We start from the raw sequence: 16,583 nt of genomic DNA, 5'->3' as shown, positions 1-16,583 counted from the left end.
GAAGTTCATTAAACTACATCCGGATACATTAGGATTGGCAAGCTAATTGATTGGTAGGTGCAATTATTAATTCAAGAGAACTGAATTGAAAAGGTTTACTGTAGATAGGATAGGAGAGGTTTTTCTTTGCCAGTAGACTAATAAAACAGAACAAGTAGGGGAAAATAAATGAAATAAAAAGCAATTTATTTACCTGCTAAAGTCCACAGCAGTTCCATGTACTTAAACTTTAAAAAAATGTAGCCGTGTGCTTGCTTTTGTTTTCTGTTTTTCCTTTTCTCCTCAACCACCAGAACGGACACAAATGTTTGTCACCAGTCGGTTGCTAGAAATGGGATTCTCTATGAGACATATCTACTGGGCCATGGAGGCAGCAGGTACTGCTCTGTGGAGTGTGTCTGATGCCATAAAACGTTTTTGCTTCATGTGCTTTCTAATTTTAAAACATCTGTCTTTCACTGTGTGCTACAGCCGTGTAATAAGAAGAATATTGTTCATGTGTGGAGACAAGTGCAGTGTCTTTGATAGGACATATCAAACTTTTAGGATGAATACAATGCTTTTACTCAGGTGGACATTAACTAAGATTTCAAAATCATATTTACTATATATTTTTAAACATATTATAAGGGGATTCCATTAGTAAATTGTATCCTGCTTTTCTTCCTTTTAAAAATCTACTGGAGCAAAGTCATTTGTTGGATGGTCATACAATTTTTATTTGGAAAATATATTTCACTACATGGTAAAAGTGAACCTATTACATATTTTTTTGTGACGAATGGCACAGATCACATACGTATTATGAGCATGTAAATGTATGACTATTGTCACATTTACACTCAACTCCACTTTAGCATCACATATTTCCCCCCACCCACATTTCACTGTCACACACTATCATCAGAGCAGATGTACCACTCTGACCTTTAAAATTACACTGTACCGTGACCATCTGGTGGCGATGTCCAACATGAAGTAATGACGCAGCACTCCATGATCTCCGTCCTTTGTTTGAACTCTGACAGTTCAACTTCCCTGTGGTTCTCCCCCCACCCCCCCAGATGTAGCTGGTGACTTGGACTCACAAACCATCGAGGTGTTGGCCAGCTGGATGCTTGAGCACCCCCTGACTGAGGAGCAGCTGGCGGCCGAGTCACAGAGGCCCGAGGGCGCTCCTGAGACCCCGTCCTCGGACGGGCCAGAGACGGTGCAGTGTCCCGAGCGCTCCACCAGTCAGCCCTCTGAAAGGTCACAGATTTCAGAATGACATTTTGACGTTTTAATTGTAAGAATTACGATCAGTTTGCTCATGGGCTGCTTGTTGTTTGGTTTTTAGCCTGTTGCCAGGGCTGGACTGGATAGAGAGGGAGAGCTTCTTGGACGTCCACCTGACCAGGAACAGACCTCCTCCAGCACGGCGGCGTCGCTCAGGCTCAACTCAGAGGACATCATTCCGAAGGGCGGGTCAGAAAAACTACTTAGTAAATTGTAAAAAGGACAGAACATATTCCTGGTCTATTACATGATTGAAGGTTAGTGATCATTTACTGAAACAAACGAACAAACACATCTTTTCAGACTTGCCATCACCCAACACCCTCCCGCAGCTGTACCAGCAACACACAGCGGTGGGCGAGTGGCCGGAGCAGGTGGAGTTTCATCCGTTCTCTGCTGAGGACGAGACAGAGCTGGGCTACATGGATGACCCGTACCATGAGGAAACCTATGAGGATCTGCTCACCTTCAGTTTGGAGAGAGACACACTCCAGATAGTAGAGGTGACAAAATAAAATTATTATATATTATATATTTATATATTATTGTAGATTAACTTGTAACTTACATCACACTAGAAATATATTTCATTTCATGATCATTCAGTAGTATATAGTATTCGTCTCATTTCTTGCAAATATATCAGAAAAATGATCATCCCCCTCACCGTTTAACCCAAATTTTAGGCCGGAGAAGAACACAGCCAGATGGTGAAGTGCGAGTTGTGCAACACCCTCACGCTGCAGTTCAACAATCACATAAAGCGGCGCCACCCGGGGTGTGGGCAGAGTGCTGCACGAAAGGGCTACGACAGCACCGGGGCATACGTGGACGTCTGGTTCAAGGGGGAGTGCGGCTCAAACTTTCCATTCTACCTCCTCTGCAGCTCCTGCAGGGAAAAGTATCTGGCTGCAAACCTGAGTGACACAGCTTCAAAATATGAAAGGTGAAGCAGATATATGTGAAATTATGTTTGCAGAAAATGGATGCATGCACCAAAAATGCAGAGAACCCTATCATGGTGCCTCATGCTTGTTTCTTAATCCCACAAAAATGGTGAAATAACTTCACAGCCTATTAATACCTCCTGATAGATATTTATGAAATAAAATTTGGATCGAGCAAATTTAAACGTGATTTCATAGGCCCAATATTGTGCCTTGGCGGAAGTATGCGCTCTGCTTCGTACCATTTTACTTTGACATTGTTTTTTCCTCTTTTGTTTTTAGGATTAAAGGTCTGACATCTGATCTGATTGGCCATCTAGACAGCACCTCAGATGGTAAGCAATTTCGTTTTCACTTGAAAACAGGATAAGTCATTTGGTTTTCATTAAATGCATTTGTTTATTATATGAATTGCATTTCTGTTTGCACAGATGATTGGGAAATGAGCCACCAAGACGAGTGTGACACAGAGATGCTGACTGGACTGGAGGACTTTGAGCTCCTGCTGAGACCCCTGGGGCTGACCGAGAAGAAGCTGGTGCCAGACGCCATAACCTTCACTGAACCAGATCCACTTGGAGCTCGGGTTTACAGCACTGCTGACCCAGCAAGAGCACAAGCTCCCAAAGGTACGGAGGACAGAGTCCTGCACAGATCCAGCTTTGGAAAGCTCCGTTCCAGACCCAAACCTTTAGCCACTATTCTCTCCACGTCAAATCGGGATCTGGCAACACCCGTTGACATGATTCTCGACTAATGATTCTCGATCCATCACCTATGATTGCTACTTACACAGTCACATCAAATGGGTATATTCACATCTTGGTATTATGGCACGTTAATTAAATGTTTAATATAAATGTATTTTCTTTTAAACTTTATTCAACTTTAATTTATATCCACTTGACCCAGTGCAGATGCAAAGGAGCTGACACATCCTAGGTAAATGACAGGGAAGGGGCTTTTGTTTTTTTCTAGTCCTTCTCTCTGCAGATATATTATGACTCCACAGAGTGACACCAAACCAGCCACCCACGACTACGATACAAAATTCCTGCTCATCTGTGAATATTACATTTCTGATCACAAACAGAACATGAGGTCACTTTGACTCAGTCCCTCTGGTTCCTGATGCAGTTCATTTGTCTTTCACTTCATCTCTAATGAACCATTTTGCCCACTTGTTGTAACACACACCCACACTCCCTCTGTGCTTGTTGGCAGCATCCACAGTCAAATTAACTGCAGCATAGTGACTCATCAATCATTTATCATAGCAGGCACACACACTCCCATTTGTCCAAGTGATGAAGAATTGTGTTTTCATGCTGTCAGTGAGCTTTCTATATCAGGGATTTGTCCTGTAATTAATTAACTGTGGTTTGATGTGTTTGTTTTCCTCACCAGGGAATGCCCTTGTTGAGCAGAAGACCTCTCTGAGCCTGGGACAGCAGGCGGTGTCACTGAGGGACTCTCATGATCGACTGAAGGCTCTTAGAAGAGTCACCTCCACAGCCCAGATTCTGCTCGCTTACAGCATGGTGATGAGAGCTCTGTCTCAGACCGCCTCTAGGTACAGTGTGTTTGAACAGAATGTGGCACTGTTGATATGTAGTTCACGTGATCAGTTTGGGTTTCAAGAGTCCTCTTTTATCTCCCTCTCCAGTGCCTCAGTGTGCAGCCAGTCCAATGGATTAGAGTCCTTGGGTCTGGCTGATATTCGCATCCTGGTGCGTTTGATGACTCTGGCAGCGGGGGGGAGGGCTCACACCTGTGTGGACAGACAGTCGGGTGTGAAGGGATCAGAACGCAACAACTCCACCTGCCTCAGCTTCCTAACCTCAGCTATCGGCAGCGTGGTGTCCCATAGCTCTACTGCTTACCGACAGCTAGTGGAGATATGCACTCAGGTCAGTTCTATTAATGAACACTGTGTATGACGTTCCTGGATATTGTGGTAGGGATTCCTTTCATCCCAGCTAGTTTTAAAAAAAAATTGTATACATATATATTTTTTCTGTTTCTTTGATGGAGTTTGTAATATTAATATATCAGCTCTAAATCACAATGTCTCTTGAGCTTTGTATGTCAATAAGTGCATAGAAAGGTGTATAGAACTATGTAAATACAACAAATTATAATAAAGTTTTAAAACAGGGGCAATTTATCAGAGGAAATTAAAAACAACAGTCTCAGAAATTATAAATGATTAAATCACTAAATATTTTATTGTGAACATTTCTGTAAATGCAAGGAAATGTATGTAAATACTCAAATGAGAATGTACGTAATTATACTTAACTAATATCGCTGCTAGTTTATGTTCTTTATTAATTTATTCAATCAGTTAATTTATTTGAATTTCCCTCCGGCGGGCTTAATACATTTGTCTGAATATGAATATGCCTGTCTGTAGAACCTAATGGCCGCAGCTACGGGCGTGAACATCGGGGCCATTGGAGATCCACAGCAGAGAGGTGGTCTGAACTCCGGTCTAACAGCTGCAGCACAGGGAGCCCAGATGCAGAAAGACTGCAGCGACCAGACGCCCCCGACCTTCCTGGTCACACAGAGTCTGGTGTCCCTGCTGACTGAGAAGGGCGTTCACTGCTACGGCCCAGACAGGACTGAACATGAGACCAATGGTGAGAGGGTGTCTTTTATTAGGTAGCTGTGTTGTTATGTTAAATTTATTATTGTTTGAAATATTGTGAAGTTGTTATTCATTGTCCTCATTGTCTGTTTAACCTAGATGCAGGGAACCACGGGGTGTCTTCTTCGTCCTTGCCTCCTTCCCCTTTGCCCCTTGTTAGTGCCAGAGTGGGCCCTATGGAGCTGGCAAATGCGCTGGCAGCATGTGTCCTGTCTGCCAGGCTCACCAGCAAACACCGCCAGTGGGCCACACAGCAGCTGGTGCAGTTGTTGGCCTCCACAGGAAGGGACATTCCTAATCGTCCCCAAACATACAGCGACCTGGCAGGTGACTTGCGCAAATGTCCCCTCAAGAGGCTGGAAGGACATTACAACAAGGTGAGGGACTTTGTGTTGGTTAGTTCTGTACAATTTATATCAACAATCCTCATTAAAACAGAGCTTAAAATAACAGCTTTAAGCTTCTGTTGACTCCGGCCAGGACTTTCAATGACGCAGACGTTTTGGGATTGTCTGTTCGTCTTAGTCTCTTAAACATGATTGATGATTTTTGTTGTTTATTACATAAGCATTTAAGAAATCTTTAGCCAGGTCCTTCAATTTTCTGTTGAGGTGATGTGTAGGATAAAGTCTACAAAACATGTAGTAAAGGTATCTCTGCATTATCTCCATTTGTTGCAGGTGGCCAGCTGCTCCTGGAGCAGTGAGCAGAGTTTGCTGGCCACATGCTCCCAAGACAAGGTGGTACAGCTGTGGAACATCAGCCACAACACAGCAGAGTTACAGACCACCTTCTCCTGTATCACCAGGTTAGATCTGCCCGATGACTTATTGTTAGTCTGTTCCTCCAGCTGCCCAAGCCCTTCATTTGTAGAAAAAATATTTAAATAAGACTAATTTGCTTACACAGACAGACATACATTTTAGACTGTTAAATTGTATTGTTATTATTGTCTTTCTGCAGTAAGACAGACCGATCAAACAGTGAGACGCCTGGTAGATGTCATCACATGTCTCCTGTCTACTGGAGCACAGAAGGAAACTTCTTGGCTTCACTTGAAAACAAGCAGATCAACATCATGACCATCAAGGGTGGGTATAACATATCTATGAAATCTAAAATAAGTCGTGTTTCAAAACACTTCAAAACAACTGTTTTGAATAGTAATTTTCAAAATTATTTTTCCACATACACCCACATAATTCATAATATTTCAAACTGTAGTTGCTGCAACCTGAATATTTCCTTTCACTGTGCAGGCTCTCACTGTCACGTGGAGGCTCAAGTGTCCCGGGTCACGGCCCTTTGCTGGGCTCAGACCTACAGCCTGCGGGTTCTTGAGCAGCCGGTGGGTGGTAAGAATAGACCTGCTGAAAGCCTGCTGGTGGGTCGGCTGGACGGGTCCCTCTGCTGGCTCCAGATCTCGATGCAGGAAATAGAGCTGCAAGTGAAGAGTACTGAACTCAGCCACTGCCACAGGAAGGAGGGTGAGGAAGAGGCTATAAACACTGTTATTACACACTATAACACACTTATCCAAATAATAATGTGTTTTCATCAAAATACTCACATCCAATGCACTTAAAGTAAATATTTCATAATGCAAGATTCATTTTTTTTTTTTAAACTCCTTTTAGGTGATGTCTTTGAATGGACATATTTGTGCTCACAACATTTTGAGTTTTAGTTTTGGACACAACCATGTTAGCTTTTCCCTCTTGCCTCCAGCCTTTCTACCTTTGGCTCTAGCTTCCATATTTAGCACATTTACCTTGTGTCCAAGTGTGGTATCAATTTCCTCATCTTCTCTTGGCAAATATGTAAACGTGTGTTTCTACACAGTATGAATCCATTAGTGTAAAATATTCCTCTTCTGTGCTCCTTCTTCCTTGTAGCTCCTCAATGTGTGGCCTGGCACAGTGAGGACCAGCCATTTGCAGTGGGATATCCCAATGGAAAGATCCTTCTGGCCACGACTGAGACCTATGTGAATGAGCAGCCAGTAGTTCTGTCTGTCTTCCAGGTTTGTGCTGATTATTACTATACCAATTTTTACTCTGCAATGCTGAAGAGTGCTACAAAAGAGACAAACAACTGCATGTCCTTCACACCCAAATGCATCTGTCACTCTATTGTCTAAATAGTATTTTTTCCTCCATTTGTTCTTACTGATCCTCTCCACTTCCCTTTACTCTGCAGGACAGTGTGACTTCTCTTAAATGGGACCCAACAGGACACTTGCTGCTCTGTTTGGGAAGGTCGGAGGCAACAAAGATACTGGGAAACTCTGGTGGAACCTGGGTGACCCTGCACTCCCTCATTCACAGCAGCACCGTTAACATCGCTGAGTGGTGCCCACTCGCTGGCAGAGCACCTGAACCCAGGCTAATGATGGCTGCGTGAGTTTTAATAACACATTCTTCAGTTGGTCTCTGATTTCTGCCATTTTATTGAAAGATGTACAAAACAAATTTGAAAATTTGGCAATATCTAATAATAGTTTCATGAAGGATTCTTCATTTTTTATGTGTGATCATTGTCGTCAATTCTGTTTTTTATCTCCATCCTTCTACAGAGGTTGCCAGAATGGATCTGTGTATGTCTGGACACTGCCACAGGGGGGCACTGGTGTGTCTCTGTTCAACCTACTGAACAACCCTCAAATAAAAAAAAAAGACAATGACGTCAAGGTTAGTTTTCAGAGCTCCTTTACTGACCTAGTTCTACTAATATTAGGAAATGATATGAAAATACCATGTTACTCATAGTTTTATCTAATTTGTATAGTTTTACCTCATGAAATCACCTGTTTCTGTTTATTTTTCCCTGCAGGACAGTGCAACGTGTGTGTTTGTACTTCATGGCCACATCACAGCAGTGAAGTCCCTCTCATTCTGCTCCAGTGGACTGACTCTGGTAACTGGCGGGATCGGGGGACTGCTCAACATATGGTCCCTACAGGTCAGAAAACAGAATTTTCTGCCTCTGCCAATTTCTTAGCTGAGGTTTTATTTCAGAATTTGACTTCCTCTGTGTGTCTTTCAGGATGGTTCAGTTTTGCAAACTGTTACAGGATTGGGTTCAGTTGTGAGTACGACCTGGATACCAAGCTTGGGTATCGCTGCCTGCTTTGGGAGATCGAAGGTAATTTGGATCACTACAAACCTACAGGAATGGTTTAACATACTTGTTTTACAGACATTTACATAAGACGTTTGATTCCTATCTTCTCATATCTGTCCATTTATGTGATTTACAGCTCATAGAGTTGTATTGATTTCTTGTCAATCTTGACAAAGAAATACGTTTATTTTCCTCTATGCTGAACTATTAGCCAAAGCTAGCCAGTCTCAGTTTTCTTCATTGTACTCGATACTGACGTTTTTTTTCTATGAACCAGACTATCTATTAGTACATTTCTACAAAAGCTGAAACACTGTTTAAAAAGTTTTCTCTTTCCTGCTTCATTCCCAGGATGTTTTGTTGATCTGCTGCACCCCCGACTGGATGAGTCAGAATCACGTGCTACCTTCCTGCCGTATGGTTCTCAGAAGCCAGAACATCCTGGGTCTAAATCGGGCGCCTTGTTTGGCTGTGTTTCTGGAGAGGCTGCCGTTGCTGTTACAGGAGCAGTACAACCATGAGCGGGTCATTAAATTAACATTAAATTACATTTTCTGGGCTTGTTAATATCCCTATCTGCAATAAAAACATGTCACCACTGCATGTTTGTGTCTATGTGACCTTCAGCTGGGACTTATTTCCTTTTTCTTCCATCACCGCAGACCCACGTGGCAGCAGGTGACCAGCTCGTCCACAGTGCCTTCCTTCAGAGCCTGGCCTCCCTGACTGTCGGCTTGTCCTTGGAGAAACACCTGTGCCGCTTCCCACGCCCTCCACACCACAGCGGCCCTGACGCCAACTCCTGCCCCTCAGAGTGGAGCTGGCTCGCCACCTACGCCACCACCGTCCGCAGCGCTGAGGCTATCGCTAGCGGCACTGCTTTCCCAGAATCCTTCATTGTTTCACAGTTTCAGGAGGAGGAAGACAGTGAAATTATCACCGCACTGGTGAGTATAGACAAACCTCTTTGTGCTGTGGTTTTCCCAGTCTGGACAACTATTGAGACTCTTGTCTGTGTTTTAGGACAACAGCAAGTGGAGCTTCAGGATGGATGAACAGCTGATGTCTTGGGCGACCACCAGACCAGAGGTAACAGCCAAGTCATGTGTACAGAAGGATTATGTGACAACTCTTCCTGAAAATGTCTAAAAACAACGTGACCTACGTTATATATGTTGTTGGAATATTTACTAACATAATCCAAAATGTTCAAGGTAACAGGGCATTTTATAGTGTCATGTCCACTTTACCCGTCTCTGCTATAACTTCCAGGGCAAAGACGTGTGACGACCAATCAGATGCTTTTTTCTTTTCACTTGACTTGGTTTGCATTGGTCCCTCATAATGGATCACGATAATTCAATTTCATTTGATGCGTAATGTGAATAAATGTGCAATTCATGACCTCATCAGTGAACATCATTTTTCGTCTGCCTCGCATCAGGTAGATCTTTATTGGTAATGATGATGAAGACAACAACTCCCATCGTCCAGTTCTGCTTCATGAAGTTTTATACCCTCTTGTCTTGTAACTGATGGTCGATGCTCTTTCCAATCAAACATGTCCAGAAAGAGACCTCTGTCAGCAACAGAGAAAACTAGTATAGTTGTACAATATACTAGTATTTTCTTTTAGGTACAGTCCTATTTTAATTCCCATTTTTTCCTGCTGTGTTTCTAAGGACTGGCAACAAGGAGGAAAGACTGAGGTCTTCCTGTGGGGGAACGGACGTTACGGACAGTTGGCAGGGATGGGAAACAACCTGATGATGCCAACTCTTGCACCGACTCTGTCCCAGACACAACAGGTAACAACTTTTTCTCTCAGGGCACAGACTCTGTCCTTCATCGCTGTGGGTTTTAAATAACATTTCTTTCTCCTTGTGTGTCTGCTTTTCACTGTCATCCAGGTTGTGTGTGGTCAGAACTGTACCTTCCTTGTCCAGTCCAATGGGACCGTGTTAGCTGTCGGTGAAGGACAATATGGCAGACTGGGCCAGGGGAATTCTGATGATCTCTATGTCCCCACTATTATATTTGCTTTTCAAGGTACACTATTCATCAAGAGCCAAAAAGCCCATCTGAGGTGGTCTGCTTTTAGATGTTCATAATCCCTCAGTCAGCATTTTATTCAGAAGAGAAAGGACAAACAAATATTTGAATTGAAGTTACATTTGTTAGCTTCCATTAATTATCATTTCTTAAGTTAATCTTTGCTGACTTGAAATTGATTTGTGAACAGGTTATGTGGTGACTCAGCTGGCGACGTCTTGTGGGTCCGATGGCCACTCCATGGCCCTGACCGAGACCGGGGAGGTGTTCAGTTGGGGAGACGGAGATTTCGGCAAACTGGGTCACGGCAACAGCGAAAGGCAGAGGAGACCCAAACAGATAGAGGCCTTACAGGGGGAAGAGGTCGTTCAGGTAGAGCTTTTGGATACTTTTGTCTTATTATACTCAAGCATCATGGAGGTCGGTGTAAAGATCAATAATTTAAGAATTTTTATATTGTTATTCTTTCTCTCCTTAGCTTGCTTGTGGGTTCCGGCACTCTGCTGTGGTAACAGCAGATGGTAAGCTGTTCACCTTTGGCAGTGGTGAATCCGGCCGTCTGGGTCAGAGGTCAACATCCAACAAGATGCTGCCCGAACGAGTGGCAGCGCTAGAGGGATATCATGTGGGGCAGGTAAATAATAGACGGATAACTTTTCATTATTAAAAGTGTGATTTTTTTTTTTTTTTGTTGTTTTTTTTATATTGTTTCCAGAGTGAAAAAATAGGTCATGCTCTCAGAAAACAAATTAAACTTGGTGACGTTTCTCAGGTGTCATGTGGACTCAACCACACTCTGGTGCTGTCCCTCGATGGTATGGTTGTGTGGGCATTTGGAGATGGAGATTACGGCAAATTAGGCACCGGTTCTTCTACAGCGAAGTACTACCCACAGGTAAGTTAATGGAGACTAAAACTCAAACACAGGATCCTCAAACGACAAAACACATTGTTCATGTAACCTGGTTACTTCCCTGGAGATAGTAGTGATAATGACATGACCCATACTTATCTTCTTTCATATCCATTGCTTTAACAGTTCATTTATTTAATCCAATGCTTTTCTTCATGCATTCACAGGTGACTCTATAGTGCATTGTAGATGAAATACTGTGTCTGGTTGTTCCATTTTCAGAAAGTGGAGCAGCTTTGCAACAAGGGAATTAAGAAGGTCACTTGTGGAACTCAGTTTTCTGTGGCGTTGGCCGGTGACGGACATGTTTACACCTTTGGACAAGGTACATCTCCCTGTGGAAATATAGCGTTTACTTAAATAAACACAATGTAATATAATTGTTAAAAACCCAATTGTATTTATTGCAAATTATTTCGATTAGAAACTATTGAATTCATAATTAACTTAAAAAATGACCTCACCGTGCAAAATTTCATGAAGTATACTATTCTAGGATGTTATTTGTTGACATGCAGGTAATGTTGTAACTTCAATGAATTGAAATCTGTACGCAGAAAAAAATATAAAACCTTTGAGTGTATTTTTAAAATAATGCGTTACTTGTCTTCCTCCTGTTTGTTCTTCAGAGCGTCTGATCGGGCTGCCGGACTCCATGCTGAAGAACAAATCCTGCCCTCAGGTGGTGCCGTCACTGGAGGGGCTCTTCATAGAAGACATTGCTGTGGGATGTGAACACGTCCTCGCTCTGTCCTCCACTGGAGACGTCTACGCCTGGGGCTGCAACAGTGAGGGACAGGTAACCGACACAATCAGAAATAAATGTATACACTTGGATTGCATTGCACATCACAAGCTCTCTAAAGACTGCACTGTTGTCTTTTATGATTGCCTTCCAGCTGGGTCTTGGACACTCCAACCAAGTGAAAGAGCCCACACTCATAACAGCCCTGCAGGGGAAGAACATCAAACAGGTCTCTGCTGGCCGCTGCCACAGCTCAGCATGGACCACCCCCTCTACCTCGACGAAAAACTCAGGTACACAGCCCTGCATTATCTGTAAACAAGTATTGAATTAATGAGCCCTGAGAGAGGATGCACATGGAACTTGTTCTTTTTTTAACTTCATCTCCAGGTGGCTCTGGAAATTTCCAGCTTGGCCTTCCCCAGTCAGTCCCTCCTCAGTACAACACCCTGAAAGACTGCAGCCCTGATGTCCTTAGCATGCGTCTCCGGGTCCTATACCACTTTTCTGATCTTATGTACAAGTCCTGGAGGCTGCTCAACCTGGACTCCAAAAATCGAGTAATAATTCATCTTTTAATACATTAAAAGAACAAATGTAAAGGAAAAAAAATCATCAAATTCTTACTGGTAATAAAATACCTCTTGCTTGTTAATCTTATTTCCTCCTCACTGTCATTCTGTCACAACGGCTCCTCATTCACCTCGTCTTATTTTATCACCTGTCCTTGCCTCTCTTCAGGTGTCCACTTCACGCTACAGTTCAGGGACGACAGCCATCATCCGGGGCGAGCTCCGTGGTCTCCTGTCCCCCAAGGTCAACACTCTGCCTCTCGTGCGCTGCATCGGCAAAACAATGACCCAGGGCAAAACGTATGGGCCACAGATCACTGTGAAACGGATTTCCACAAGGTAAAGGTGACCATTATATTCAGCCGGTTGACCCCTGAAGACACACATCTGTCTGTACGGTGGAAAAACAGCTGATGGAGAGGAAGGAGGGGGCCATAACAACTTGCTGTATTTCCAACTGGCCGCATTTGTTATTAAGCCCCATTTCCACTGGTCACAAAACCCACAAAACCCACTTACATCTGGCTTTTGTCCGAAAAGGGAATGCATTTAATCAGAAAACATGACACCCGGGTGAATGCACTATTTAGAAATTTCAAAACCAGCTTATTTCGGTGTAAAAGAGGTAATACTGAAAAGGTATCACTGACCTTTATCTGCCTCATTTGATGGTTTGCTCGCAAGTTTTCCTCAAAGCGCCCTTTGAATGCAGCCATGTTTTTCTGTTAGTAATTGAAGATTGATGTCCCTTCTCTTCCGCTCGACTCCACAGAGGTCGCTCCAGTAAGCCCATCTTCGTGCAGATCGCTAAACAAGTCGTGGGCTTAAACCCTCTGGAGCTTCGGCTGCCGTCACGAGCCTGGAAGGTCAAGCTGGTTGGAGAGGGAGCCGATGATGCCGGAGGAGTGTTTGACGACACCATCACTGAGATGTGCCAGGTAGGAAGGAAACACAGAGAGAGAGAGCATAGTGTAATGCAGTGTGAATATTCTAGTTTATGTACAAAGTGTTGACTATGTTTACACCAGGAGTTGCAGGCTGGTGTGGTGGATCTCCTGATTCGTACTCCCAACAGCTTCGCAGATGTGGGCAGTAACACTGACAGGTGCCTATCGTGTTTCTTCCTTTGATTAAGCCGAATTACATCCTTTAAGTACAACAGACCATCAAACCTCAAAACATATCTTTAACAGTGTGTGTCCTTACAGGTTCCTGTTGAATCCAGCAGCTCTATCAGAGGAGAACATGGTCCAGTTCCGCTTCTTGGGAATCCTCATGGCCGTGGCCATCCGTACCAAGAAGCCACTGGACCTGCATCTGGCTCCATTGGTGTGGAAACAGCTCTGCTCCATGCCACTGGGAGGGCCTGACCTCGAGGAGGTGGATCTGCTCACCTACCGCACCCTCCAAGGCATCCTTCATCTAGAAAACAGTGGAATCACAGAGGATAATTTCCATGTGGTGAGATGTTAGGCAATTTGACTTATTGAGTTTATTACTACTCCTGTATATCTTCAACTTTTCCAAGCCCAAGGACATTTAAGTGACATTTTAATCTCTATTTCCTCAACCCCGTCTTTTTATCTGTTTCCATCCTTCCTTCCACCCGGCATCATCTCCTGTCTGCAGATGATCCCACTGGACTCGTTCGTGGCCCACAGTGCTGATGGAAGGCTGGTACCTGTGGTTCCTGGGGGTCAAAACATATCCCTCACCTTTGCCAACAAGACTGAATATGTGGAGAGAGCTCTAGACTACAGACTGCACGAGATGGATTCACAGGTTTGAAGGGCCGGGGTGTCGAAGAATCACTTGGGAGTATTTAGCAGAGCTGGTAAAAGGATCAGCCTGAAATCTGCATGAAATCTTCTACATATTTACACATTTAGGAAAACTGATCTGTAAGATACACAGAAATAATGTACTAGGTCTACACCATTAGTCAGTAGCTCTCCCTTCACCCCACCTGCTTTGACTCAAGGTTAAAATCAGTAGTCAAAACAACTGACCATCAGCAAACCAGTGAGCCAGCCTATTGATGTACAGTATGTTCCATGCATATGCACCTGCAGTTTGTTTATACTGATGAAACTAATGAGGGTGAGACATCTGAATCCAGTGTAACTGGGACATTCACCTCTTTATTTAAAATACAGTCAACAACATATAATCATCCTGTTTTTACTGAGATGAAGAACTCGATAACAGATAATTGACAAATATACCAGTGAGTCAAAAAGTTCATCTTTGATTGTAGATTGGGTTCTGAGGAAAAATGTTGGTTATTTTTGATATTTTTGTATTTATTTTAAATATATATTTCAATCACAGGTAAAGAGAAAGGAGCTAAAACCAAGTGTTTCTGACAGAGGCTGAAAAGAGGAGCTGCAGTAATGGACAATAAGAGAAAACTGAAACAGGATTTGTTTTCGGAGCTTTGGAGCCTTTTCAGTAACCCAAATTAAAATCATCACCCTAAATATGGACATTTGTCTCCTGTAACAAACTGAGGAAAGTTCTTTTAAAAATCGTAAACCCTCAGCAAATAAACAGACTGATTTAGGAAGGGACTTTAAAGTGAGAGTGTGTTTTAAAACAATAATAATAATAACCCTTAATTCACCACTCAGGAAATGTCCACACAGGCAATATGATAAAGCAGACACAGTACATTCACTGCCACCAGTTTCCATTAGCGCTCACCACACAGTTGCTCCTGTTTGTTGTCCGTGTTACTGCTGCTTTGATCTCGGTGGATGAAGAATCAAAGCCGTTGTGTCGTGTGCAGGTGGCCGCTGTCAGAGAGGGCATGTCCACCATCATCCCCGTGCCCCTCCTCTCCCTGCTCACGGCGCTGCAGCTGGAACAGCTGGTCTGCGGCCTGCCCGAGGTCTCCGCCGAGATGCTGAAGAAGCTGGTGCGCTACCGCGACATCACCGACAGCCACGAGCTGGTTGGCTGGTTCTGGAAGAGCCTGGAGGAGTTCACCAACGAGGAGAGGGTGCTGTTCCTCCGCTTCGTCTCTGGCAGGTCCAGGTTGCCGTCCAACCCGGCCGATATCGCGCAGAAGTTCCAAATCATCAAGGTTGACAGGGTAAGGTCACGGCTTAAGAAAGTAACGAGCCTGTTTTATGAGAATAAATACTAAAAAGAATTCCTCGTTATCTCATCCAGCCCGTCAACGGCCTCCCTACGGCTCAGACCTGCTTCTTCCTGCTCCGCCTGCCCCCATACACGAGTCAGGCCATCCTCGCCGAGCGTCTGCGCTACTCCATCCACAACTGCCCCTCCATCGACATGGACAACTACATGCTGACCCACAACACGGACCCAGTGGACAGCTCCGACACCGAGGACTGAGGCAGATAGCCGCGGCTCACATGGCAATGAATGTATTTTCTCCGATGCCATGCACATTATGCACTGAACACAGAGTTTTCTTGGCCAAACCTGTACGGTAGTGTACTGTTTATATGTCCGTTGGTTTCAAGATGTGTGTAGTTCCGATTTTTTGACTGTGAAAGGTGTAATTATCACAGGGCTTACTCTGAATCAAAACCACAGGGATCCGGAGTAAGATTTCAAAATATAGGCGACTAAGCCACAATAAAGGAGTTCATGTGCCTGTTTGTTTGAAAATATGTAATAATTTAATGAGCTGCCAAATATAGGCAGTGTTATTGTAAAATAAAGAGTGTTTAAATAAGGATGTTGTTGTACTGTGGTCGGAATTTCTGCATCCAAATGAGAAGTTACTGCCTCCAACAAGAAAGTCTTCTTCCCCCAGTCTGTTTGTATCTATTTGGTTTGTTAGCAGGATTAGCAGAAGGATCCAGTATGGGTCAATACAATAAGATGCAGTTTATTGTTCCAGTGTTTCTCCAGCTTTGAAGCCCATCACATGAAATAGTTTCGACCAAATAATCCACAGTCAAATTTAATATTAGAGGAAGGATCTCTGTTGGTATTTTTACTGATTCGATCAGTCAAGAAGGAATCTGCCTTACGTGGAGAGCGCCTGGCAACAGGAGCCGACTGATGCTAACAAATCCTGATTGGTGCATGGCAGTACATGGCACAGAGCCCCAACCAGCTTCAAACCAGTGTTAAGAGCACAGATGAATGAAGACAAATAGATTAATATATCATGTGGAAAAAATAATTTGATTGTAGTACGAAGCTGATTGAGAATAAAAAGGTTTTCTGGGCCTTTTGGGCTTTTTATGAAATTGCAATGTATGGCTATGCTCCACACACACAAATCAACAGCTGTCCTCGTTGCAGAGCAAGGATCCTAATG

General features: G+C 43.6%; 1 protein-coding gene across 2 annotated transcripts in view; it reads left to right on the top strand.

The window, feature by feature from the left end:
* Positions 1 to 15,990, top strand: part of LOC133974800 (probable E3 ubiquitin-protein ligase HERC1) — a 37,621-nt gene extending 21,631 nt beyond the window's left edge. Inside the window, exons 43-80 of one of the 2 annotated variants that reach the window (XM_062412557.1) lie at positions 294 to 377; positions 1,065 to 1,251; positions 1,340 to 1,467; positions 1,582 to 1,781; positions 1,965 to 2,224; positions 2,508 to 2,560; positions 2,657 to 2,854; positions 3,633 to 3,798; positions 3,892 to 4,135; positions 4,642 to 4,870; positions 4,978 to 5,255; positions 5,559 to 5,686; positions 5,842 to 5,969; positions 6,138 to 6,365; positions 6,774 to 6,901; positions 7,078 to 7,277; positions 7,454 to 7,568; positions 7,711 to 7,839; positions 7,924 to 8,022; positions 8,353 to 8,526; positions 8,664 to 8,948; positions 9,025 to 9,090; positions 9,684 to 9,809; positions 9,912 to 10,050; positions 10,244 to 10,425; positions 10,532 to 10,687; positions 10,826 to 10,948; positions 11,189 to 11,291; positions 11,596 to 11,765; positions 11,866 to 12,004; positions 12,102 to 12,271; positions 12,453 to 12,622; positions 13,056 to 13,221; positions 13,312 to 13,388; positions 13,492 to 13,744; positions 13,913 to 14,065; positions 15,072 to 15,377; positions 15,458 to 15,990. In XM_062412557.1, coding sequence (XP_062268541.1) covers positions 294 to 377; positions 1,065 to 1,251; positions 1,340 to 1,467; positions 1,582 to 1,781; positions 1,965 to 2,224; positions 2,508 to 2,560; positions 2,657 to 2,854; positions 3,633 to 3,798; positions 3,892 to 4,135; positions 4,642 to 4,870; positions 4,978 to 5,255; positions 5,559 to 5,686; positions 5,842 to 5,969; positions 6,138 to 6,365; positions 6,774 to 6,901; positions 7,078 to 7,277; positions 7,454 to 7,568; positions 7,711 to 7,839; positions 7,924 to 8,022; positions 8,353 to 8,526; positions 8,664 to 8,948; positions 9,025 to 9,090; positions 9,684 to 9,809; positions 9,912 to 10,050; positions 10,244 to 10,425; positions 10,532 to 10,687; positions 10,826 to 10,948; positions 11,189 to 11,291; positions 11,596 to 11,765; positions 11,866 to 12,004; positions 12,102 to 12,271; positions 12,453 to 12,622; positions 13,056 to 13,221; positions 13,312 to 13,388; positions 13,492 to 13,744; positions 13,913 to 14,065; positions 15,072 to 15,377; positions 15,458 to 15,643 — 6,326 coding nt within the window. In that variant the 3' untranslated portion in view covers positions 15,644 to 15,990. Of the gene's footprint in view, positions 1 to 293; positions 378 to 1,064; positions 1,252 to 1,339; positions 1,492 to 1,581; positions 1,782 to 1,964; positions 2,225 to 2,507; positions 2,561 to 2,656; positions 2,855 to 3,632; positions 3,799 to 3,891; positions 4,136 to 4,641; positions 4,871 to 4,977; positions 5,256 to 5,558; positions 5,687 to 5,841; positions 5,970 to 6,137; positions 6,366 to 6,773; positions 6,902 to 7,077; positions 7,278 to 7,453; positions 7,569 to 7,710; positions 7,840 to 7,923; positions 8,023 to 8,352; positions 8,527 to 8,663; positions 8,949 to 9,024; positions 9,091 to 9,683; positions 9,810 to 9,911; positions 10,051 to 10,243; positions 10,426 to 10,531; positions 10,688 to 10,825; positions 10,949 to 11,188; positions 11,292 to 11,595; positions 11,766 to 11,865; positions 12,005 to 12,101; positions 12,272 to 12,452; positions 12,623 to 13,055; positions 13,222 to 13,311; positions 13,389 to 13,491; positions 13,745 to 13,912; positions 14,066 to 15,071; positions 15,378 to 15,457 lie in introns of both variants that reach the window. The other variant, XM_062412558.1, reaches the window with a different exon arrangement.
* Positions 15,991 to 16,583: the final 593 nt, after the last annotated feature.

The sequence above is a fragment of the Platichthys flesus genome, chromosome 19 (genome assembly GCF_949316205.1).
Source record: "Platichthys flesus chromosome 19, fPlaFle2.1, whole genome shotgun sequence".
Taxonomy (NCBI): domain Eukaryota; kingdom Metazoa; phylum Chordata; class Actinopteri; order Pleuronectiformes; family Pleuronectidae; genus Platichthys; species Platichthys flesus.
Note: the sequence above shows the minus strand (reverse complement) of the source record. Positions and strands in the feature narration are given on the sequence as shown.